The 24,752-nt window shown below is 43.6% G+C and overlaps 1 protein-coding gene across 5 annotated transcripts in view; it reads right to left on the reverse strand.

The window, feature by feature from the left end:
- Positions 1-24,248, reverse strand: part of LOC143766844 (protein S100-A16-like) — a 338,554-nt gene extending 314,306 nt beyond the window's left edge. Inside the window, exons 1-3 of one of the 5 annotated variants that reach the window (XM_077254847.1) lie at positions 24,081-24,247; positions 23,663-23,705; positions 10,483-10,741 (exon numbers count right to left, since the gene is read on the reverse strand). In XM_077254847.1, coding sequence (XP_077110962.1) covers positions 10,483-10,632 — 150 coding nt within the window. In that variant the 5' untranslated portion in view covers positions 10,633-10,741; positions 23,663-23,705; positions 24,081-24,247. Of the gene's footprint in view, positions 1-10,482; positions 10,778-23,662; positions 23,706-24,066 lie in introns of those variants that run through there. The other 4 variants (XM_077254855.1, XM_077254864.1, XR_013213647.1 and 1 more) reach the window with 4 other exon arrangements.
- Positions 24,249-24,752: the final 504 nt, after the last annotated feature.

Here is a 24,752-nt window from a genome sequence, read left to right on the forward strand (position 1 = left end):
GGCTCTGGGAAAGAGGGAAGTGAAAAACGAAAACGCAAAAACGAAAAAGGGCCGTGACTTGAAGGGGTTAAGCTTAAGATTAATAGGGGTGCCCAAACTTTTTCATATAACTGTATATACACACTATGTGTAGTTGTGTAGACATTCATTTAATTCTATTCTAACCTATTAGGGTGATTTTACTGTACACCGCACTGAATTAACGGCTTTTCTATAGAACACTGGTGCGTATTTCTCGCAATTCACAAGCATGGTCTGTGTGTAATCCGTTTTTTTCTTGCCCCCATAGACTTTCATTGGCGGATTTTTTGCGCAATACGCTGACAAACAGAGCATGCTGCGATTTTCTCAGCCCATAAAATATGACCGAGAAATATACGGCTGATGGAAGTTGCCCCATAGAGAAACATTGGTCCTTGTGCAATGCATTGTTTTTGCACCTCTCATAAATCCGAATTTCTCTCTAGTGTGACCCCGGCCTTATAGTAGTTCTATTCTTGTACATAGGGGGCAGTATTATAGTAGTTATATTCTTGTACATAAAGGGCAGTATTATAGTAGTTATATTCCTGTACATAGGAGCAGTATTATAGTAGTGTTACATTCTTGTACATAGAGGGCAGTATTATAGTAGTTATATTCTTGTACATAGGAAGAGTATTATAGTAGTTATATTCTTGTACATAGGAGCAGTATTATAGTAGTTATATTCTTGTGCATAGAGGACAGTATTATAGTAGTTATATTCTTGTACATAGGGGTCAGTATTATAGTAGTTATATCCTTGTACATAGAGGGCAGTATTATAGTAGTTATATTCCTGTACATAGGAGCAGTATTATAGTAGTTACATTCTTGTACATAGGAGCAGTATTATAGTAGTTATATTCTTGTACATAGAGGGCAGTATTATAGTAGTTATATTCTTGTACATAGGAGCAGTATTATAGTAGGAAAAGCAGAAGTCCAGCGTGGGTGATGTCCATAAAAAAATACCTTTTATTCCATTTTTGTTAAAAGCACATAAATCCAAAGTCCATCTTCATATCCATAGACACAAAAACGGGTGATTCCTACCAGTGACAGTCACAGGCTTAAAGTGCATTAAAATCAAACGCGTTTCAACGGTCTTGCCGCCTTACTCATTGTGATAAAAATAAAATGAAAGAGGGCTGCCATATAGGACTAGGCCCATTAGGTTACGCCCCCTGATCTTGCAGACAACAGAAACAGGGCAACACCTACAGGTAATTAGTGAGTTTAACCTGAAATTTGCATGTACAAATACTATGCTTAAGGCAGGAGAAAGAAAAAAAAAAGGAAAAAAAACATATATGCAAGAATTATAACTTATCATTCATAATAATTCATAAGATCCTGCCGGATATTCATGCCTAGGGGGGCTCTGGACTTAAGTTGATACATCCACCATATCTCTCTGTTGGTTATTTTTCTTTTTATATCTCCCCCTCGAAATGGAGCTTTAACCCTTTCAATCCCGCGGACCTCCAATGAGCTGATGTCCCCATTGTGTTTATGGATGAAATGTTTGGATGCAGCAGAGCTCTTATGGGTGATTTTATTCACTGCATCAGACAGGTGCCTCCGTATTCTCACCTTCAGGGGACCCCCTGTGCACCCCACATATTGCTGGTCACAGGTGGTGCAATTAATCAGATACACCACATTGGAGGTGTTGCAGTTAATGTAGTGGTTAATTTTGTACGTCTTTTTAGTGACAGATGAGTGGAATTCCTTACTGTTCACCATATATTTACAGCAGGTGCAGATATTGTGCCCACACTTGTATGTGCCTTTAGTACTGAGCCAGTTTTCTTTCTCTTTTAACCTTTTGTCCTCACTAAGGCTACGTTCACATTTGCGTTGTGCGCCGCGTCGGCGCCGCAACGCACAACGCAAACAAAAACGCAGCAAAACGCATGCACAACGCTGCGTTTTGTGCCGCATGCGTCCTTTTTTTCATTGATTTTGGACGCAGCAAAAATGCAACTTGCTGCGTCCTCTGCGCCCGGACGCGGGCGCCGCAGTGACGCATGCGGCGCAAAACGCAAGTGCGACGCATGTACATGCGCCCCCATGTTAAATATAGGGGCGCATGATGCATGCGGCGAAGCTGCGGTGCCCGACGCTGCGGCGCAGACCGCAAATGTAAACGTAGCCTCTTTAACAAAGAGGCTGGGGGATAAGATGTCGTTCAGACTAGGGGCTTTTTTAGCGATATAGCGCACTGGTTTGGCCAGGATTTGGTTCAGCTTTTTATCCTGGCTCAGCATAGGGATTCTTTTTCTGATGATATCAGTAATCTCTTTGAACTGAAGGCTGTATGTAGTGGTGAAGGTGATATGCTCCTCACTGGACACACGGGTATTACTCGCCTTATTCAGCATAGTATCCCGATCTATATCCTCCACAATGGTCTCAGCCCTCTGCATCATCCAGCTGGGGTAACCCCTATGAGCCAGCCTGGCCTTCACCTCCCTCTTACTCCGGTCATAGACTTCCTTGGTGGTACTGTTCCTCTTAAACCTGTAGAGTTCCCCCACAGGTATGTTTTTTATTACATGTCTCGGATGACATGATTTGGCATGTAATATGGAATTAGTCGCGGTACGTTTCCTGAAAGGGGAGATTGTGATGATTGAATCTGAATTTAGATCTAAAGTGACATCTAAAAAATTAATGTTTCTACCACCAATTGTATAGGTGAATTTCAAATTCATTTCATTATCATTCATATATATATAAGTTCAGGTATCAAGTCCGCAGGTCCCTCCCATATGAGGAGCAGATCGTCCAGATAGCGCCCCAGCCACCTAATATAGGGGGAGAAGGGGTTAACATGTGAAAACATGAACAAGCTCTCCCAGGCTGCCATATACAGGTTAGCGATAGATGGCGAGAACCCTGCGCCCATCGGGCTCCGCAAACCTGCAAAAAAACTCTTTGTTAAAGGAAAAAAAGTTATGTTTGAGGAGAAAGTCCACAGAGGAAATAAAAAATTCCTGTACAGCTGGAGTGTAGTCACAGGATGGAGATAGTCAGGTCATGCATCAGGGAGGGATACAAGGCCTCCACATCACAGGAGATGAAGATACAGTCTCCAGACCATGCAGTCTTATCCAGGGAGGAAATCAAATGCTTTGTATCTTTTATATAACCTGGTAGTCTAGAAATCAGTGGTTGCAGATACATATCCAACCAGGTACTGAGGTTTTCACCCATGCTTCCAATCCCTGCTACTATGGGTCTGAATGTAGGAGGGAAGACCTCCTTGTGGATCTTAGGCAGGGAATGGAAGATGGGGATTATAGGGTGTTCCACAAATAAATCCTCAGACAGTTTTTTATCCAGTGCCCCTATAGCAAAACCCTCAGAAAGCAGGTGTTTTAGTTTTTTCTGGAACAGTTCAGTGGGATCATGCTGTAGTCTCCTATGTGTGCTGCTGTTATTCAGCATCGCCATGTTCTGCTGTACATATAGACCTGCATTGAGTAGGACCACAGCTCCTCGTCCGCTCTTCTGACCATGAGATCCTGGTTGCCTCTGATCTCCTCCAGAGCTTTCCTTTCTGTTTTACTCAGATTGGGTCTGTTATGGTTACATGAGGATTTTTTCTTTAGTTCTATCAGGTCCTCCTCTATGCATTCCTGGAATGAATCCAAGATGTTAGGTCTTGAATTGACAGGGTAAAAATAGGGTTTTTTTGATTTATAACCAGAGTTTAGATTTTTGATGGATTCTATAGATTCACTCTCAAGGGTCCTCAGGTCACTAATGCAGCAAAGTTCCTGGAAAGTCCCTATTTCACCCAGTGTGGTCTGGTCACTCTGTGTGGTCAGGTTCTGTATAGTACCCTGATCAGATTTTTCCTTGAAAAAGTGGCATTTTAAAGTCAAATTTCGAACAAATTTATTTACATCTAGTAATGTTCTGTACATATCAAATTCATTTGTAGGGGAGAAGGTGAGACCTTTAGATAGAATGTCCATTTGGGTCTCACTAATTAGATAGCTGGACAAGTTAATTACCACATTTTTCTCGCCTTCTTTCGCCTCTGTGGATATCTTCTTGTTGTTATGCTTCCTGCCACCCCTTCTCCTGCGTCTCGTCCGTTTTTTGGAGATACTTGAGTTGGGGCGTCTTTCCCAAATCTTTGTAAAGGCACAGATGATTGGCCTCGGGGAGACCAAAACATCTGAACACCGCGGAGACACCATCACGTGTTTCTCAACGCAGTGATCCAGAACACTGCCCCCATCCCTTATGGGAAATATGCAAATGCATGTAGGATAGCTGCGGAGACACCATCACGTGTTTCTCATCGCAAGCAGTGAATAGCCAGACCTTTCCCCAGGGAAGGAACAACCACGGGAAGGGCAGCATCCAATAAAGGAAAACATCCAATACAGGAAAACCACCTATGCCAAGCATGGTATCCATCCACAGACAGCTGTTTCGGGGTGTTTGCCCCTCATCAGTGTGGAGTAGGAATCTGGCTATTAGGAGCAGTGCCTAGTAAAAGGCTGTAAAGGCACAGATGATTGGCCTCGGGGAGACCAAAACATCTGAACACCGCGGAGACACCATCACGTGTTTCTCAACGCAGTGATCCAGAACACTGCCCCCATCCCTTATGGGAAATATGCAAATGCATGTAGGATAGCTGCGGAGACACCATCACGTGTTTCTCAACGCAAGCAGTGAATAGCCAGACCTTTCCCCAGGGAAGGAACAACCACGGGAAGGGCAGCATCCAATAAAGGTGTTTGCCGCTCATCAGTGCCAGATTCCTACTCCACACTGATGAGGGGCAAACACCCCCCGAAACAGCTGTCTGTGGATGGATACCATGCTTGGCATAGGTGGTTTTCCTGTATTGGATGTTTTCCTTTATTGGATGCTGCCCTTCCCGTGGTTGTTCCTTCCCTGGGGAAAGGTCTGGCTATTCACTGCTTGCGTTGAGAAACACGTGATGGTGTCTCCGCAGCTATCCTACATGCATTTGCATATTTCCCATAAGGGATGGGGGCAGTGTTCTGGATCACTGCGTTGAGAAACACGTGATGGTGTCTCCGCGGTGTTCAGATGTTTTGGTCTCCCCGAGGCCAATCATCTGTGCCTTTACAGCCTTTTACTAGGCACTGCTCCTAATAGCCAGATTCCTACTCCACACTGATGAGGGGCAAACACCCCGAAACAGCTGTCTGTGGATGGATACCATGCTTGGCATAGGTGGTTTTCCTGTATTGGATGTTTTCCTTTATTGGATGCTGCCCTTCCCGTGGTTGTTCCTTCCCTGGGGAAAGGTCTGGCTATTCACTGCTTGCGTTGAGAAACACGTGATGGTGTCTCCGCAGCTATCCTACATGCATTTGCATATTTCCCATAAGGGATGGGGGCAGTGTTCTGGATCACTGCGTTGAGAAACACGTGATGGTGTCTCCGCGGTGTTCAGATGTTTTGGTCTCCCCGAGGCCAATCATCTGTGCCTTTACAGCCTTTTACTAGGCACTGCTCCTAATAGCCAGATTCCTACTCCACACTGATGAGGGGCAAACACCCCGAAACAGCTGTCTGTGGATGGATACCATGCTTGGCATAGGTGGTTTTCCTGTATTGGATGTTATCCTTTATTGGATGCTGCCCTTCCCGTGGTTGTTCCTTCCCTGGGGAAAGGTCTGGCTATTCACTGCTTGCGTTGAGAAACACGTGATGGTGTCTCCGCAGCTATCCTACATGCATTTCCCAAATCTTTGGTCACGATGAGGGGGTAAATCGTTGTCTTTCATAGGAGGAATCAGACGTATTTCCTGAGGTGTACTCGTCTGAATGTTCATGAGGGACGTCCGTATCAGAGAAGTTAACCCTTCTTTGTTGGTAATTCATCTGTCCATTTCTATTACTCCATTTCAGGATTGAACTAGGTGATTTATATGGCGCACGTCTTTTTTCATGCCAGTCATATACCTCATTATGAATATAGTCCTGATGGTCCCGTTCAAATTTGCTTTTTTTAGTTTGGGTAATATATTCCTCCAGTTTGCTGAGATTTAATTTAATAGATTTCATCCATTCATCATATTGTTTCAGAGATGAGTATACTTTTAAAGAGTTTTTAGTCTCATCAATTTGTTCATGAACTGAAGCTAAAACGTTCTCTTCCTCTTGAACAATAAGTTTCATAAGCTGAATGGAGCAATTATCTAGGATCTCATACCACGATTTCTCAAAGCCATCAGAGAAAGTAATGGTAGCTTTCTTCTTAAGTCTGAGTCCTGTAAGAGTCATGTCGGTCTGGTAGTTGGGGGCAGGTATATCTCGCCTAGATATCTGTCCTATGTGAATTAGGCCGCTCAGTATTTTCAGGATACTCAGGGGTTAATAAGTGCAGGAATAAAGGCTGACCAGCTGGAGGTGTCAGGTGTCAGCCTGGAGCACACAGAATGCCTGTCTGTGTGAGACAAACGTGAGTGAGAGCTATGCTCATGATCTATGTAATGTTAGCTGGGGGGGAGAAGCCCCCCAGTTGTTAGTTAGGAACGTGTTTGTTTAGTTAGTGCCGGACAGGCAAGGATTTATGTTTATGTTTTGTTTTATGATTGCTTTCACGTTAATAAATCTGACCTACGGTCAGTCTGCTCAGAATCCTGCTGTCCGCCTCAGAGTTTAATGCACAAACCACGTGACCTTTGACCCCAGCAAAGGCGATCCCGGAGTGTTTTGTCACAGTCCCCTTGGGATCATGTTTTTACTGATATATGCATTCAGTGTGGTAAAATCCCACCATGTTTCAAGTTCCCTTGTTTGTAATTTTTCCAATAGTTTCATAAGGGTATCAAGTTCACATGATTCCTTTGTATAGTCAGGTTTGGTTCTTGAGAAGAGAAAGAAAACTGGCTCAGTACTAAAGGCACATACAAGTGTGGGCACAATATCTGCACCTGCTGTAAATATATGGTGAACAGTAAGGAATTCCACTCATCTGTCACTAAAAAGACGTACAAAATTAACCACTACATTAACTGCAACACCTCCAATGTGGTGTATCTGATTAATTGCACCACCTGTGACCAGCAATATGTGGGGTGCACAGGGGGTCCCCTGAAGGTGAGAATACGGAGGCACCTGTCTGATGCAGTGAATAAAATCACCCATAAGAGCTCTGCTGCATCCAAACATTTCATCCATAAACACAATGGGGACATCAGCTCATTGGAGGTCCGCGGGATTGAAAGGGTTAAAGCTCCATTTCGAGGGGGAGATATAAAAAGAAAAATAACCAACAGAGAGATATGGTGGATGTATCAACTTAAGTCCAGAGCCCCCCTAGGCATGAAAATCTGGCAGGATCTTATGAATTATTATGAATGATAAGTTATAATTCTTGCATATATGTTTTTGTTTTTTTTTCTTTCTCCTGCCTTAAGCATAGTATTTGTACATGCAAATTTCAGGTTAAACTCACTAATTACCTGTAGGTGTTGCCCTGTTTCTGTTGTCTGCAAGATCAGGGGGTGTAACCTAATGGGCCTAGTCCTATATGGCAGCCCTCTTTCATTTTATTTTTATCACAATGAGTAAGGCGGCAAGACCGTTGAAACGCGTTTGATTTTAATGCACTTTAAGCCTGTGACTGTCACTGGTAGGAATCACCCGTTTTTGTGTCTATGGATATGAAGATGGACTTTGGATTTATGTGCTTTTAACAAAAATGGAATAAAAGGTATTTTTTATGGACATCACCCACGCTGGACTTCTGCTTTTCCTTTGTACTACTTGCAGCACTGCATGATCCGTGCGCTGGGACTGAGAGGAGGTGAGCTGATCTTCATTGCTTTTTCTTTCCAGTATTATAGTACTTATATTCTTGTACAAAGGGGGCAGTATTATAGTAGTTTTATTCTTGTACATAGGGGACAATATTATAGTACTTATATTCATGTACATAGGGTGCAGTATTATAGTTATATTCTTGTACATAGGGAACAGCGTTATAGTAGTAATATTCTTGTACACAGAGGACAGTATTATAGTAGTTATATTCTTGTACATAGGAGCAGTATTATAGTAGTTATATTCTTGTACATAGGAGCAGTATTATAGTAGTTATATTCTTGTACATAGGAGTATTATAGTAGTTATATTCTTGTACATAGGGACAGTATTATAGTAGTTATATTCTTAGAGGACAGTATTATCTATATATATATATAATTGTCTAAGGGGTACTGATTGGTCTCGCCAGCTGCCTGTCATGGCTGCCACGACCAATCAGCGACGGGCACAGTCTGATTAGTCCCTCCCTACTCCCCTACAGTCAGTGCCCGGTGCCCGCTCCATACTCCCCGCAGTCTGTGCCTGGCGCCCGCTCCATACTCCCCGCAGTCTGTGCCCGGCGCCCGCTCCATACTCCTCTCACACCTCACACAGGGTTAATGCCAGCGGTAACGTACCGCGCTATGCCGCAGGTAACGTTACCGCTGCTATTAACCCTGTGTGTCCCCAACTTTTTACTATTGATGCTGCCTATGCAGCGTCAATAGTAAAAACATCTAATGTTAAAAATAATAAAAAACCTACTATACTCACCCTCCGTAGTCCTACGATGCGCTCGCGGCTGCCGCCATCTTCCGTTACCAGAGATGCTTTGCGAAATTACCCAGAAGACTTAGCGGTCTCGCGAGACCGCTAAGTCATCTGGGTAATTTCGCAATGCATCTCTGGGAAGGGAAGATGGCGGCAGCCGCGCATAGGGACAGCTTCGCTGGATCCCAGGGGGTGAGTATATAACTATTTTTTGTTTTAATTATCTTTTTTTTAAAACGGATATGTGCCCACACTGCTATATACTACGTGGGGAGTGTTATATAGCGCGTGGGCTGCGTTATATACAGCGTGGCTGCTATATACTACGTGGCCAGTGTTATATACTACGCGGCTGCGTTATATACCGCGTGGGCTGCGTTATATACCGCGTGGGCTGCGTTATATACCGCGTGGGCTGCGTTATATACCGCGTGGGCTGCGTTATATACCGCGTGGGCTGCGTTATATACCGCGTGGGCTGCGTTATATACCGCGTGGGCTGCGTTATATACCGCGTGGGCTGCGTTATATACCGCGTGGGCTGCGTTATATACCGCGTGGGCTGCGTTATATACCGCGTGGGCTGCGTTATATACCGCGTGGGCTGCGTTATATACCGCGTGGCCTGCGTTATATACCGCGTGGCCTGCGTTATATACCGCGTGGCTGCTATATACTACGTGGCCAGTGTTAGATACTATGTGGGCAGTGTTATGTACTGCGTGGCCTGTGCTATATATTACGTGGCCACTGTTATATACTGCATGGCTTGTGTTATATACTACGTTGCCTATGTTATATACTGCGTGGCTGCTATATACTGCATGGGCTGTGTTATATACTATTTGGGCTGTGTTATATACTGCGTGGCCACTGTTATATATTGCGTGGCCTGTATTAACGCAGCGGATATTCTACAATATGTATGTATGTATGTATATATATAGCAGCCACATAGTATACAGCACAGGCCACGTAGTATTTGTCTGCTATATACTACATGGCTCCTATATACTACGTGGCCTTTGCGATATACTATGTGGCTGCTATATACATACATACATACATATTCTAGAATACCTGATGCGTTAGAATCGGGCCACCATCTAGTAGTAGTTATATTCTTGTACATAGGGGTCAGTATTATAGTAGTTATATCCTTGTACATAGGAGAAGTATTATAGTAGTAATATTATTGTACATAGGAGGAGTATTACAGTAGTTATATTCTTGTACATAGGAGGAGTATTACAGTAGTTATATTCTTGTACATAGGAGCAGTATTATAGTAGTAATATTCTTGTACATAGGGGCAGTATTATAGTAGTTATATTCTTGTACATAGGAGCAGTATTATAGTAGTTATATTCCTGTACATAGGGGCAGTATTATAGTAGTTATATTCTTGTGCATAGAGGACAGTATTATAGTAGTTATATTCTTGTTCAAAGGGGGCAGTATTATAGTAGTTATATTCTTGTACATAGAGTAAAGTATTATAGTAGTTATATTCTTGTACATAGGAGGAGTATTGTAGTAGTTATATTATTGTACATAGGAGCAGTATTATAGTAGTTATATTCTTGTGCATAGAGGACAGTATTATAGTAGTTATATTCTTGTGCATAGAGGACAGTATTATAGTAGTTATATTCTTGTTCAAAGGGGGCAGTATTATAGTAGTTATATTCTTGTACATAGAGTAAAGTATTATAGTAGTTATATTCTTGTACATAGGAGGAGTATTGTAGTAGTTATATTATTGTACATAGGAGCAGTATTATAGTAGTTATATTCCTGTACATAGGGAGCAGTATTATAGTATATTCTTGTACATAGGGGGCAATATTACCATAGTATATGCATAGTACTCACAGTCAGGACATGCGGCAGCTCCTGCTTCACCATCTCCCGAAACTCCTTTTTGTTCATCTTGTCATGTTTTCCTTTCTTCTTGGCGTAGTCATAATATTTACGGACCAAAATCTCGATAGCGGACTCTAGCTCGCTGCAGCCTGATGCCATTACTGCACAGGACGGGGTGACTCCGTATAGAGTGGTCAATCAATCTGCAAAAGATGTTGTCTATCGTGTAGAGTGTCACTCCTGTGGCTAGCATTTGCTTTAGATACGATGTCACATCTACGATGCTGAAGTTGGTTTCTTATTCGGGCTGAAGTTGGTTTCTTATTCAGCAGTTTCTTATTCGGCTATTTTTTATTTTGTTTTTTTCAGGTTTTTGTATAAAAATAAACCATTCTGAGTATATAATAATATGCGGTCATGTGACCTTTTGTGAATACACTTAAAAACAGATACAAAATTTAGAAGGCTGGCACAAATGGGCATCAAAGTGGGCACTGAGGTATGGTATTGAAGGGGTTAAATGCCTTTGTGCCACTGATTTAACACCTGATTTACATATTTACTGATGCACCACATGAAATCCATGTCACTCCAGCCTGGCACAAATGGGTTCTGGGCATCAAAACTGGCATCAAAGTGAGCAAATCACCAATTTTCATAGATTTGAATAAGTAACAGCTATTTTTGAGGGGTTAAATGCCTTTGTGCCACTAATCTAACACCTGATTTACATACCTAGTGATGCCCCACATGAAATCCATGTCACTCCAGCCTGGCACAAATGGGTTCTGGGCATCAAAACTGGCATCAAAGTGGGCAAATCGCCCATTTTCACAGATTTGAATAAGTAACAGCTATTTTTAAGGGGTTAAATGCCTTTGTGCCACTGATATAACACCTGATTTACATACCTACTAATGCCCCACATGAAATCCATGTCACTCCAGCCTGGCACAAATGGGTTCTGGGCATCAGAACTGGCATCAAAGTGGGCAAATTGCACATTTTCACAGATTTGAATAAGTAACAGCTATTTTTAAGGGGTTAAATGCCTTTGTGCCACTAATCTAACACCTGATTTACATACCTACTGATGCCCCTTATGAATTCCATGTCACTCCAGCCTGGCACAAATGGGTTCTGGGCATCAAAGTGGACAAATCACCCATTTTCACAGATTTGAATAAGTAACAGCTATTTTTAAGAGGTTAAATGCCTTTGTGCCACTGATTTAACACCTGATTAACATACCTAATGATGCCCCACATGAAATGCATGTCAATACAGCCTGGCACAAATGGGTTCTGGGCATCAAAACTGGCATCAAAGTACTCAAATCACCAATTTTCATAGATTTGAATAAGTAACAGCTATTTTTGAGGGGTTAAATGCCTTTGTGCCACTGATATAACACCTGATTTACATACCTACTGATGCCCCACATGAAATCCATGTCACTCCAGCCTGGCACAAATGGGTTCTGGGCATCAGAACTGGCATCAAAGTGGGCAAATTGCACATTTTCACAGATTTGAATAAGTAACAGCTATTTTTAAGGGGTTAAATGCCTTTGTGCCACTAATCTAACACCTGATTTACATACCTACTGATGCCCCACATGAAATCCATGTCACTCCAGCCTGGCACAAATGGGTTCTGGGCATCAAAACTGGCATCAAAGTGGACAAATCACCCATTTTCACAGATTTGAATAAGTAACAGCTATTTTTAAGAGGTTAAATGCCTTTGTGCCACTGATTTAACACCTGATTAACATACCTAATGATGCCCCACATGAAATGCATGTCAATACAGCCTGGCACAAATGGGTTCTGGGCATCAAAACTGGCATCAAAGTACTCAAATCACCAATTTTCATAGATTTGAATAAGTAACAGCTATTTTTGAGGGGTTAAATGCCATTGTGCCACTGATATAACACCTGATTTACATACCTACTGATGCCCCACATGAAATCCATGTCACTCCAGCCTGGCACAAATGGGTTCTGGGCGTCAGAACTGGCATCAAAGTGGGCAAATTGCACATTTTCACAGATTTGAATAAGTAACAGCTATTTTTAAGGGGTTAAATGCCTTTGTGCCACTGATATAACACCTGATTTACATATTTACTGATGCCCCACATGAAATCCATGTCACTCCAGCCTGGCACAAATGGGTTCTGGGCATCAAAACTGGCATCAAAGTGGGCAAATCGCCAATTTTCGCAGATTTGAATAAGTAACTGATGTTTTTAAGGGGTTAAATGCCTTTGGGCCACTGATACCACAGTGCATACATATAAAACAGGGAGCCCCACATCAAAAACAGGTCTCTTCAGCCTGGCCCAAATGGGTTCTGGGCATCAGAACTGGCATCAAAGTGGGTAAACAGCCCATTTTCACGGGTTTGAATAAGTAACTGATGTTTTTAAGGGGTTAAATGCCTTTGGGCCACTGATACAACACTTAAAATACACAGACAGTGATGCCCTGCATCAAACCAAGGTTCCTCCAGCCTGGCCCAAATGCGTTCTGGGCACCAGAATTGGCATCAAAGTCGGCAAACAGCCCATTTTCACAGATTTGAATAAGCAACTGGTGTTTTCAAGGGGTTAAATGACTTTGGGCCACTGATCTGACGATTACAATTCACAGATAGTGATGCCCTGCATCAAACTCGGGTCCCTTTAGCCTGGCCCAAATGGGTACTGGGCATCAGAACTGGCATCAAAGTGGGCAAACAGCCCATTTTCACATATTTGAATAAGTAAGTGATTTTTAAGAGGTTAAATGACTTTGGGCCACTGATCTGGCACCATTATTACATGCTTTTTGATGCCCTGCATGAAATTCATGTCACTTTAGCTTTTCCCAAATGGGTTCTGGCCGTGAGAATTGGCATCAAAGTTGGCATTGATTTTAATGATTTGAATAAGTAACTGAATTTTAAGGGGTTAAATGACCTTGGCCACTGATCTCACACCACTATTACATACACAGGCTGGAGACACACTAGCGATTTAAAAATCGGTTCTATTTATTGCAGGAAAGTCTGACGAGTGCAATGCAAGTGTCATGTGAGTGTCAGGCGTTTTTTGTGCGAGTACAATCTGACTTTTCACACCTTGCATTCAATCTACATCCGACTGCAGTGCGATTTTAACATGAGATTTTACATACAGAAATGTTATTAATCATTTACACATAGTTTTAAAACGTAATATTCTTCAAAATGTATATATATTCTAGATAGATAGATAGATTAAAAGCCGGCAAATGATCAGCCACGTACATTTTAATCAGAGTGACAGGTTAGATTACGATAGAATAGAGATATACACATAGAATAAATGTGTGGTGTGTGTGTGTGTATACAAATATACAGTATATATATACAGTATGTATATATATATATATATTATAACGCTGATAGCGTCACTCTGTCCAAAGCCTTTATAGACTGCGCAAGCGCGACGCGTCTGCACAGTCTGGATCCCACAGTGTGACGCATCCGGGGAGGAGGATTGTGGCCCAGGAGATCGCGGTATGAGTAAGCACTGAACGCATACCGCTATCTCCAACGGAGAAGCAGAGACGCACCAGGAGGGTGAGTATGAAGGGGGAGGGTGAGCCATGCTATATTCACCTGTCCCCGTTCCACCGCCGGGTCTTCCGCATCCTCTGGCTGTGACGTTCAGGTCATAGGGTGCGATGACGTGGTCAGTGCGCGCCCCCTGCCTCAACAGTCACAGCCAGAGGACACGGATGACAGAGTGGCGCGCGGCGGTGGAACAGGGACAGGTGAATATCGCAAGTGCCGGGTGTGACGGGGCATGCGACAGAGCAGGAAGAGACACCACGCCAGTAATCAATCCAATAAAATTTATCGGAACAGGGAACTGGGACACAAATCAAAGTAATTCTGCAGCGTCCGTAATTAGTCTACAATGAGTCCACACAAAGGGAGCAGATCCGAGTGCGCCACCTTTCAATCCGAAGCCAGGGAAAGAAAAATAATCCTGGGATGGGTTTACTGGATCCAGCAGATGAGGGACACAACACCATTCCACGTGGCAGCTTTTAATCCTCCACACACGGGCACCAGGGTCTCGCCTCAGCATACCATCCCAGCCCTTCGCAAGTCACCACACAATTGAATCAGCCAACACATGAGTCTATTGTTCTGTGTCCTGGGATCCATCCCTCCATGAGGGAAAGCTCCCCCTTCTGGTTGTTGACTCAAGCCTGATTACATAGCAGTCCAGGGACACAGGCCGGGGGAGGGACACGCTGTTACACCGGGGGCCTTAGCCAGCGGCGACTCCAGCACCTGACCCCCATAGTGCGCTGGTGTTCCCGCCTGCTTAGGCACTCGGCGCCCAGCGACGAGAGGCGAGTCTGTCATTTTTTTTTTTTAAATCGCAGCATCAGCATACGGGGCATATTATGCTATGGAGCATCTTATGGGGGCCATCAACGATGGGAGCAGCACATGACAGAATGGGGGCGCAGAATGGGTGCAGCACATTACAGAATGGGGCGCAGGATGGGAGCAGCACATGACAGAATGGGGGCACAGGATGGGAGCAGCACATGACAGAATGGGGGCGCAGAATGGTTGCAGCACATGACAGAATGGGGGCGCAGGATGGGAGCAGCACATTACAGAATGGGGGCGCAGAATGGGAGCAGCACATGACAGGATGGGGCGCAGGATGAAAGCAGCACATGACAGGATGAGGGCACAGGAAAAGAGTAGCACATGACAAGATGGAGGCGCACAAAACAGGATGAGGGCGCAGGATGGGGCTGCACATGACAGGAAGGGGGCGCAGGATGGAAGCAGCGTATGACAGGATGGGGGTGCAAGATTAGGGGGCAGGATGGAAGAGGCGCATACCAGGATGGAGACCATATACCAATATAAATGCTCGCCACCCGGGCGTAGAACAGGTTCAATAGCTAGTGGGTGTGTATATATATATATATATATATATATATATATAATTGTCTAAGGGTTTTTCTGTCTGTCTGTCTGTCCCGTTTATTCATTCGCTGATTGGTTGAGGCCCAATCAGCTACGGGCATAGCATGGCGACGATGATGTCATAATGGAAATGCCGCGTCTCTGATTGGTCGAGGCCGCCAGGCCTCGACCAATCAGCGACGGGCACAGTATCGACGTAGATGTCATAATGGTTGCCATGGCGACGATGATGTCAAAAAGGATGCCTCGACCAATCAGCGACGGGCACAGTCGGAATCATCATTGTCCATATACTATGGGGACATGCATATTCTAGAATACCCGATGCGTTAGAATCGGGCCACAATCTAGTATATATATATATATATATATATATACATATATATATATACATACATATACATATATATATATATATATATATATATATATATATATATATATATATATATATATATATATATATCTAACGCCAGGAAGACCAAAAACGAACGGCACTGTCTGTGAAACGAGGTTATCCAAAAATTTCGGGTTCAGGTATTAATGAATAATAGTCCTAGCATCAGCCATGCATCAAGATCATAGGTGTTCTTCTGAAAATACACGAAAATCCATGACCATATGCAAGAAGAAAGAGAAGGCACTCACCGATCTAAAATTCCCAACTTTATTTCATCTTCATGTTAAAAAAATACTGACCCGTGGAAGCGCAAGCACAAACGGCCGTCGTCTATCCCTGCTCACAAGAACTCCGCTCCTCACTCCCCCGGCCATGGAATTTTTTTAACATTAAGATGAAATAAAGCTGGGAAATTTAGATCGGTGAGTGCCTTCTCTTTCTTCTTGCATATGGTTATATATATATATATATATATATATATATATATATATATATATATATATATATATATATATATATATATATATATATATATATATACACAGTCTTTATATTGCAGAGAGAGATACATAGAAGAATAGCCGGTAATTCATTTGTCAGCCTCTCTAAAATCACTGCTGGAGCCGACAGGATAGAAGACATGGTTTACATACACTAAGTAGATGCAGAATAGTTAGATATGTACTGTATATGTCAGTGATCAATACAATTAGTATAGTGTGTGTGCAAATTAGAGGACATGTATGTAATTAATAAAAGATTATTTTGGGGGGAAAAAATGTTGCGGGCTCCCGCATAATTTTCCAATCCAGAGAGGGAAAGCCAGCGACTGGAGGCAAATGTTTATAGCCTAAGAAGGGGTTAATACCCATGGATCTCCCCAGGCTATGAATATGAGCCCACAGCTGTATTTTTAGTGTTTACTGGCTATTAAAATAGGGTGGCCCCCCAAAAATGACATGGGGTACCCTTATAATTAAATTCCAGAAAAAGCTATGCAGACAGCTGCGGGCTGATATTCATAGCCTAGGAAGGGGCCATGGATATTGACCCCTCATGGCTACAAACACTAGCTCTCAGCCTCCCCAGAAATGTCGCATTTTTAAGATTCACCAATTTCAGCACTTAGCCTCTCTCTTCCCACTGCCCTGTATCGGTGGTATATGGGGTAATAGTTTGGGGGTTGATGTGACCTTTATATTGTAAGGTCACATCAAGCCCGGCTTAGTAATGGAGAAGTGTCAAGAAGACACCTATCCATTGCTAATCCTATAGTTGTTACAGGTTCAATAAAGACGCAGCCAGGATAAAGTCTTTTAATGAAATAAAACACTAAACACAGTTTTTCATCCTTAGGCTATGTTCACACGCTGCGGGTTTTGCTGCGGACCCGCAGCTGTTTTGCAGCTGCGGGTCCGCATCCTTTTTCCATGTAGGTTACAGTACAATGTAACCTAATGGAAAACAAAACACGCTGTGCCGACAATCCTTTTTTTCTGTGGAAAATCCGCGCGGATTTTCTGCAGAAAAAAAGAAGGACCATGTCACTTCTTGGTGCAGAATCGCAGCGATTCTGCACCCATAGAAATGCATTGAACCGCTAACTTCCCGCATGGGGCTGTGCCCACGTTGCGGGAAGTTAAGCGGATAATGTGCGGGTGGTACCCGGGGTGGAGGAGAGGAGACTCTCCTCCAGGCCCTGGGAACCATATTTGGGTGTAAAAAAAAAAGAATTAAAATAAAAAATCATGTTATGCTCACCTCTCTGCGCTGCCCGCGGCGTCCGGTCTCAGTTGCTGTGCCGAACAGGACCTGTGGTGACGTCGCGGTCACATGACCGTGATGACGCCGCGGTCACATGACCGTGACGTCACGAAGGTCCTTGTCGGCACAGCCGCTTGAAGCGCCGGGGAGATCGCGACGTCAGAGGGTGAGTATAGCCAATTTTTATTATTTTTTACATTACTATTGATGCTGCATATTGCTGCATATGCAGCATCAATAGTACAGCAGTAATCCCGCAGCGGAAACCGCGGAACAAACCGCGATAAATCTGCAGGGATAACCGCAGCGGTTTTGCCCTGCAGATTTTCAATTCCGCTGCGGGATTAACCCGCAGAGGAACCCGCAGCGTGTGAACGTGGCCTTATTATGCAGCTAATACATACAACGCCCTTGTTCTCCTGTAATTAAAAAAAACCAAAAACAAAAACCCAACAATATACCATACCTGTCAGTCGTTCTGTCCCACGCAGTAATCAATATCTGGGGAAAATACAGTTTGCAACTAGGAGTGGTGCTGAAATGCAACCGCCATGGCTGCAAACTACTGGGGAATGAGGAGATGCTGCCAGTGCAGCTACAGAGACTAGTGCTGATGTCACATAGTCTGCCCTCCCTTCCGGCTTGAACTGCAATGAACTCTGCAGCGTGGGAAAATGAACTGGCATTTTCCCACGCTCCAGAGTTCAGCGCGGGTCAGGCAAGCAGGGAGGGTAGACTCAGTGACTTCACCGCTAGTCACTGAGGCTGCGCTGGCAGCATCTCCTCATTCCCCAGTAGTTTGCAGCTGGGCTGGTAGCATCTTAGCACAGTCCTGGTTGCAAACTGTATTTTCCCCAGATATGGATTACTGCGTGGGACAGAACAACGGACAGGTATATATTTTTTTTTTTTTTTTTTTTTATTCATTACAGGAGATCTATAGGATTAGTAATCGATAGCTGTCTTATTGACACCTCTCCATTACTAAGCCGGGCTTGATGTGACCTTACAATTCAAAGGTCACATCAACCACCCAAATATTACCCCATTGCCACCGCTACAGGGCAGTGGGAAGAGAGAGGCTAAGTGCCATAATTGCCATAAATCATGCAGCTGCGTCAACAAAAACTAAATCTCTGAGCAGTCACAAATACTCGGAGATTTCCCGAGCAACAAGTATATTCGCTCATCACTATTAACTACCTGCAAAAAACACTTGATGAACTTTCGATAGTAGTTTGCAAACCCCAAGAAGCGTTGCAAATAGTGATGAGCGAGTATACTCGTTGCTCGGGCTTTCCCGAGCACGCTCGGGTGGTCTCCTGAGTATTTGTGACTGCTCAGAGATTTAGTTTTTGTTGATGCAGCTGCATAATGTATGGCTGCTAGCCAGCCTGAGTACATGTGGGGGTTGCCTGTTTGCCAGGGAATCCCCACATGTAATCAAGCTGTCCAGTAGCTGTAAATCATGCAGCTGCGGCAAGGAAAACTAAATCTCTGATCAGACATAAATACTTGGAGACCACCCGAGTGTGCTCGGGAAAACCAAAGTAACAAGTATACTCACTCATCACTAGTTGCAAACCCTTCAAGTCACGGGGCTGAACCCAATCACTAATAGCCTGCACCTTCTTGGGATCCATGTGAAACCCTTCATTGGAAACAATCAAACCCAAAAATGATAACTCCTGTACAAAAAATTAACATTTCAAATTTTGAAAAAAGTAGTTTTTCCCTGAGTCTATGAAGGACAGTACGCGAATAGTGAAAATGGGTTTCACTGTCAGGGGAGTAAACCAAGATGTCGTCAAGGTAAATAATCGCAAAGTGACCGATCAGATCAGCAAACACAATATTAATAAAATTTTGAAAAATGGCCAGGGGTGTTTGTTAGCCCGAAGGACATAAAAAGATTCTCAAAAAGAACTTCTCACATGAGAAACGCCGTCTTCCACTCGTCTCCCTCTCAAACACTTATCCAATTATAGGCTCCCCACAAATCCAACTTTGAAAATCATTTGGCCCCAGACAACTGGTTACACAAGTCAGGAATGAGAGGAAGTGGGTGTTTCTCACAGTGATTTTGTTGAGTTCCCGAAAGTCGAGGCAAGGACTCAAACCACCATCTTTTTTCTTTACAAAGAAAAAGCCAGCTGCCATAGGAGAAACATAAGGGCGGATATGCCCCTTACGAAGACTCTCGGCAATATACTCCTTCATGGCCAGCCGCTCAGGACAAGACAGATTAAATTGATGGCACAATTAAAAGATGGATGTGGCGGTAGAACCTCAGCCTCGCTTTCAGAGAACACGTCTTCAAAGACCTTCAGATACTCCGGAATAGCTTCCAGACCGACAGACAACACAGATACAGACTTCAAGGACTTAGATAAGGACCATTGAACAATTTCCTCAGTAACCCAGTTAATAACAGGGTTTTGATGCTGTAACCAAGGCATTCCCGACACCAACCCACTATATTTGCCCACTTTGATGCTAATTCTGGTGCCCAGAACCCATTTGGGCTAGGCTGGAGGGACCTGGGTTTGATGCAGGGCATCGCTATTTGTGTATTTTAAGTGTCAGATCAGTGGCCCAAAGCCATTTAACCCCTGAAAAACAGCAGGTCCCTATTCAAATCTGTTAAAATTGGCTGTTTGCCCAGTTTGATGACAGTTCTGATGCCCAGAACTAATTAGGGCCAGGCTGAAGAGACCTGGTTTTATTGTGGGCCTCCCTGTTCTATATGTATGCACTCTGGTATCAGTGGCACAAAGGAATTTAACCCCTTAAAAACACCACTTACTTATTCAAATCTGTGAAAATGGGCTGTTTGCCCACTTTGATGCCAGTTCTGGTGCCCAGAACCCATTTGGGCCAGGCTGGAGAGACCTGGGTTTGATGCAGGGCATCACTGTCTGTGTATTTTAAGTGTCGTATTAGTGGCCCAAAGGCATTTAACCCCTTAAAAATATCAGTTACTTATTCAAATCTGTGAAAATGGGCTGTTTGCCCACTTTGATGCCAGTTCTGGTGCCCAGAATCCTTTTGGGCCAGGCTGGAGAGACCTGGGTTTGATGAAGGGCATCACTGTCTGTGTATTTTAAGTGTCAGATCAGTGGCCCAAAGGCATTTAACCCCTTAAAAACATCAGTTACTTATTCAAATCTGCGAAAATGGGCTGTTTGCCCACTTTGATGCCAGTTCTGGTGCCCAGAACACATTTGGGCCAGGCTGAAGGGACCTGGGTTTGATGCAGGGCATCACTGTCTGTGTATTTTAAGTGTCAGATCAGTGGCCCAAAGGCATTTTACCCCTTAAAAACATCAGTTACTTATTCAAATCTGTGAAAATGCGCTGTTTGCCCACTTTGATGCCAGTTCTGATGCCCAGAACCCATTTGTGCCAGGCTGCAGTGACATGGATTTCATGTGGGGTACCAGTAGGTATGTAAATCAGGTGTTAGATTAGTGGCACAAAGGCATTTAACCCCTTAAAAATAGCTGTTACTTATTCAAATCTGTGAAAATGGGTGATTTGCCCACTTTGATGCCAGTTTGATGCCCAGAACCCATTTGTGCCAGGCTGGAGTGACATGGATTTCATGTGGGGCATCAGTAGGTATGTAAATCAGGTGTTAGATTAGTGGCACAAAGGCATTTAACCCCTTAAAAATAGCTGTTACTTATTCAAATCTGTGAAAATGTGCAATTTGCCCAATTTGATGCCAGTTCTGATGCCCAGAACCCATTTGTGCCAGGCTGGAGTGGACATGGATTTCATGTGCGGCATCAGTAGGTATGTAAATCAGGTGTTAGATTAGTGGCACAAAGGCATTTAACCCCTTAAAAATAGCTGTTACTTTTTCAAATCTGTGAAAATGGGTGATTTGAGTACTTTGATGCCAGTTTTGATGCCCAGAACCCATTTGTGCCAGGCTGTATTGACATGCATTTCATGTGGGGCATCATTAGGTATGTTAATCAGGTGTTAGATCAGTGGCACAAAGCTATTTAACCCCTTAAAAATAGCTGCTACTTATTCAAATCTGTGAAAATGGGTGATTTGCCCACTTTGATGCCAGTTTTGATGCCCAGAACCCATTTGTGCCAAGCTGGAGTGACATGGATTTCATGTGGGGCATCAGTAGGTATGTAAATCAGGTGTTATATCAGTGGCACAAAGGCATTTAACCCTTTAAAAATAGCTGTTACTTATTCAAATCTGTGAAAATGGGCGATTTGCCCACTTTGATGCCAGTTTTGATGCCCAGAACCCATTTGTGCCAGGCTGGAGTGACATGGATTTCATGTGGGGCATCAGTAGGTATGTAAATCAGGTGTTAGATTAGTGGCACAAAGGCATTTAACCCCTTAAAAATAGCTGTTACTTATTCAAATCTGTGAAAATGTGCAATTTGCCCACTTTGATGCCAGTTCTGATGCCCAGAACCCATTTGTGCCAGGCTGGAGTGACATGGATTTCATGTGGGGCATCAGTAGGTATGTAAATCAGGTGTTATATCAGTGGCACAAAGGCATTTAACCCCTTAAAAATAGCTGTTACTTATTCAAATCTGTGAAAATGGGCGATTTGCCCACTTTGATGCCAGTTTTGATGCCCAGAACCCATTTGTGCCAGGCTGGAGTGACATGGATTTCATGTGGGGCATCAGTAGGTATGTAAATCAGGTGTTAGATTAGTGGCACAAAGGCATTTAACCCCTTAAAAATAGCTGTTACTTATTCAAATCTGTGAAAATGTGCAATTTGCCCACTTTGATGCCAGTTCTGATGCCCAGAACCCATTTGTGCCAGGCTGGAGTGACATGGATTTCATGTGGGGCATCAGTAGGTATGTAAATCAGGTGTTATATCAGTGGCACAAAGGCATTTAACCCTTTAAAAATAGCTGTTACTTATTCAAATCTGTGAAAATGGGCGATTTGCCCACTTTGATGCCAGTTTTGATGCCCAGAACCCATTTGTGCCAGGCTGGAGTGACATGGATTTCATGTGGGGCATCAGTAGGTATGTAAATCAGGTGTTAGATTAGTGGCACAAAGGCATTTAACCCCTTAAAAATAGCTGTTACTTATTCAAATCTGTGAAAATGTGCAATTTGCCCACTTTGATGCCAGTTCTGATGCCCAGAACCCATTTGTGCCAGGCTGGAGTGACATGGATTTCATGTGGGGCATCAGTAGGTATGTAAATCAGGTGTTATATCAGTGGCACAAAGGCATTTAACCCCTTAAAAATAGCTGTTACTTATTCAAATCTGTGAAAATGGGCGATTTGCCCACTTTGATGCCAGTTTTGATGCCCAGAACCCATTTGTGCCAGGCTGGAGTGACATGGATTTCATGTGGGGCATCAGTAGGTATGTAAATCAGGTGTTATATCAGTGGCACAAAGGCATTTAACCCCTTAAAAATAGCTGTTACTTATTCAAATCTGTGAAAATGTGCAATTTGCCCACTTTGATGCCAGTTCTGATGCCCAGAACCCATTTGTGCCAGGCTGAAGTGATTTGACTTTGATGTGGGGCATCACTAGGTATGTAAATCGGGTGTTAGATTAGTGGCACAAAGGCATTTAACCCCTTAAAAATAGCTGTTACTTATTCGCATGTGTGAAAATTGGTTCTCTGCCCACTTTGATGCCAGTTCTGATGCCCAGAACCCATTTGTGCCAGGCTGGATTGACAGGAACTTGATGTGTGGCATCACAAGGTATGCAAGTCAGGTGTCAGATCAGTGGCACAAAGCCGTTTAACACCTTTAATACCATACCTCAGTGCCCACTTTGATGCCCATTTTTGTGCCAGCCTTCTAATATTTTTATCTGTTTTTAAGTGTATTCACAAGAGGGCACATGACCGCATAATATTATATACTTAGAATGGTTTATTTTTATTGAAAAACCTGAAAAAAACAGAAAATAAAAAATAGCCGAATAAGAAACTGCTGAATAAGAAACCAACTTCAGCCCGAATAAGAAACTGAACGAATAAGAAACCAACTTCAGCATCGTGTCACATCTTGCTTCTCCTCAGCTCTTTCATCCCAATGAATGCTACATGTACAGATGGAACAGAAAGATAAAATATTACAAATCCAAAAATGTATTTCTATATCTAAACTCCTGAGCGCGAGATGCGCGGTGCCGGTGAGCTGCACTGTCCATTAGTGGATGACGTTCTCACGTATAAGGTTCCTGAGACTGAAGGAGAATCCGGGAATGGGGCATCCTGTACACAAAGGCCACACATCCTGTACTACCTGCCAAGGGTTAACTTTATCTAATCAGCTGCCCTGTCCCCAGAGAGGTGTAACCATGGTGGAGAAAGGGCTGATTACACAGCATTATTTACAATATAAGAAAACAAGTTGCTGCCTGTCCCGAGATCTTGTCCACAAGATCTACCAAAACCTACCATGCCCTACATACCCCCTTGTGTCGTCCACTGCCCCGCCTGTCAGCCCTTTCCCCGCGTCAGGCTGGGATGCCAGCTGCTCCGTCCCTGTTGCTGGGAGCTGACAGATCCTGTTCCCTTCCTCCGTGTCCCCTCATCCTGCTTTCCGCTTCCTGTCCGACCTTCAGATCTTCCCCCAGCTGCTCCCATTGCTTCTGAGTCATCTGTGCAGTCCCAAGCTCAGCCCAGCGCTCTGTAGCGTCCTCCCTCCCCATGTGTGGCTGCAGTGCTGTGTGTGTGCACATGTGTTGTGATAGCTGTGCTCTCTAGTACTGCAGATGACCTACACTATCACAATAACGCCGGTTTCACATTTGTGGTTGCAGAACCTTAACTCTATTGAAACTGTATGACCAAGCTAATGTACATTCCTGAATCCCCATAATGTCCAGATTTCTGCCCCCATAATGTCCTGATTTGTGCCCCCATAATGTCGATTTCTGCCCCCCATACTGTCCAGATTTCTGCCCCCATAATGTCACAGTGACACAATTTACTAACGTTGCCCCGACCCCTGCTCCCTCCCTATCCTGCATGCTCCATATAGCTGACCCCAACCAGCCCCCTTAAATTTCAAACATTATCTGATTCTTCGGTTGGTGTCTTCAGCTCCATTACCCCGCGGTCTGGAGCTGGAGCCTGGAGAA

The sequence above is a fragment of the Ranitomeya variabilis genome, chromosome 1, assembly GCF_051348905.1.
Source record: "Ranitomeya variabilis isolate aRanVar5 chromosome 1, aRanVar5.hap1, whole genome shotgun sequence".
NCBI classification, from domain to species: domain Eukaryota; kingdom Metazoa; phylum Chordata; class Amphibia; order Anura; family Dendrobatidae; genus Ranitomeya; species Ranitomeya variabilis.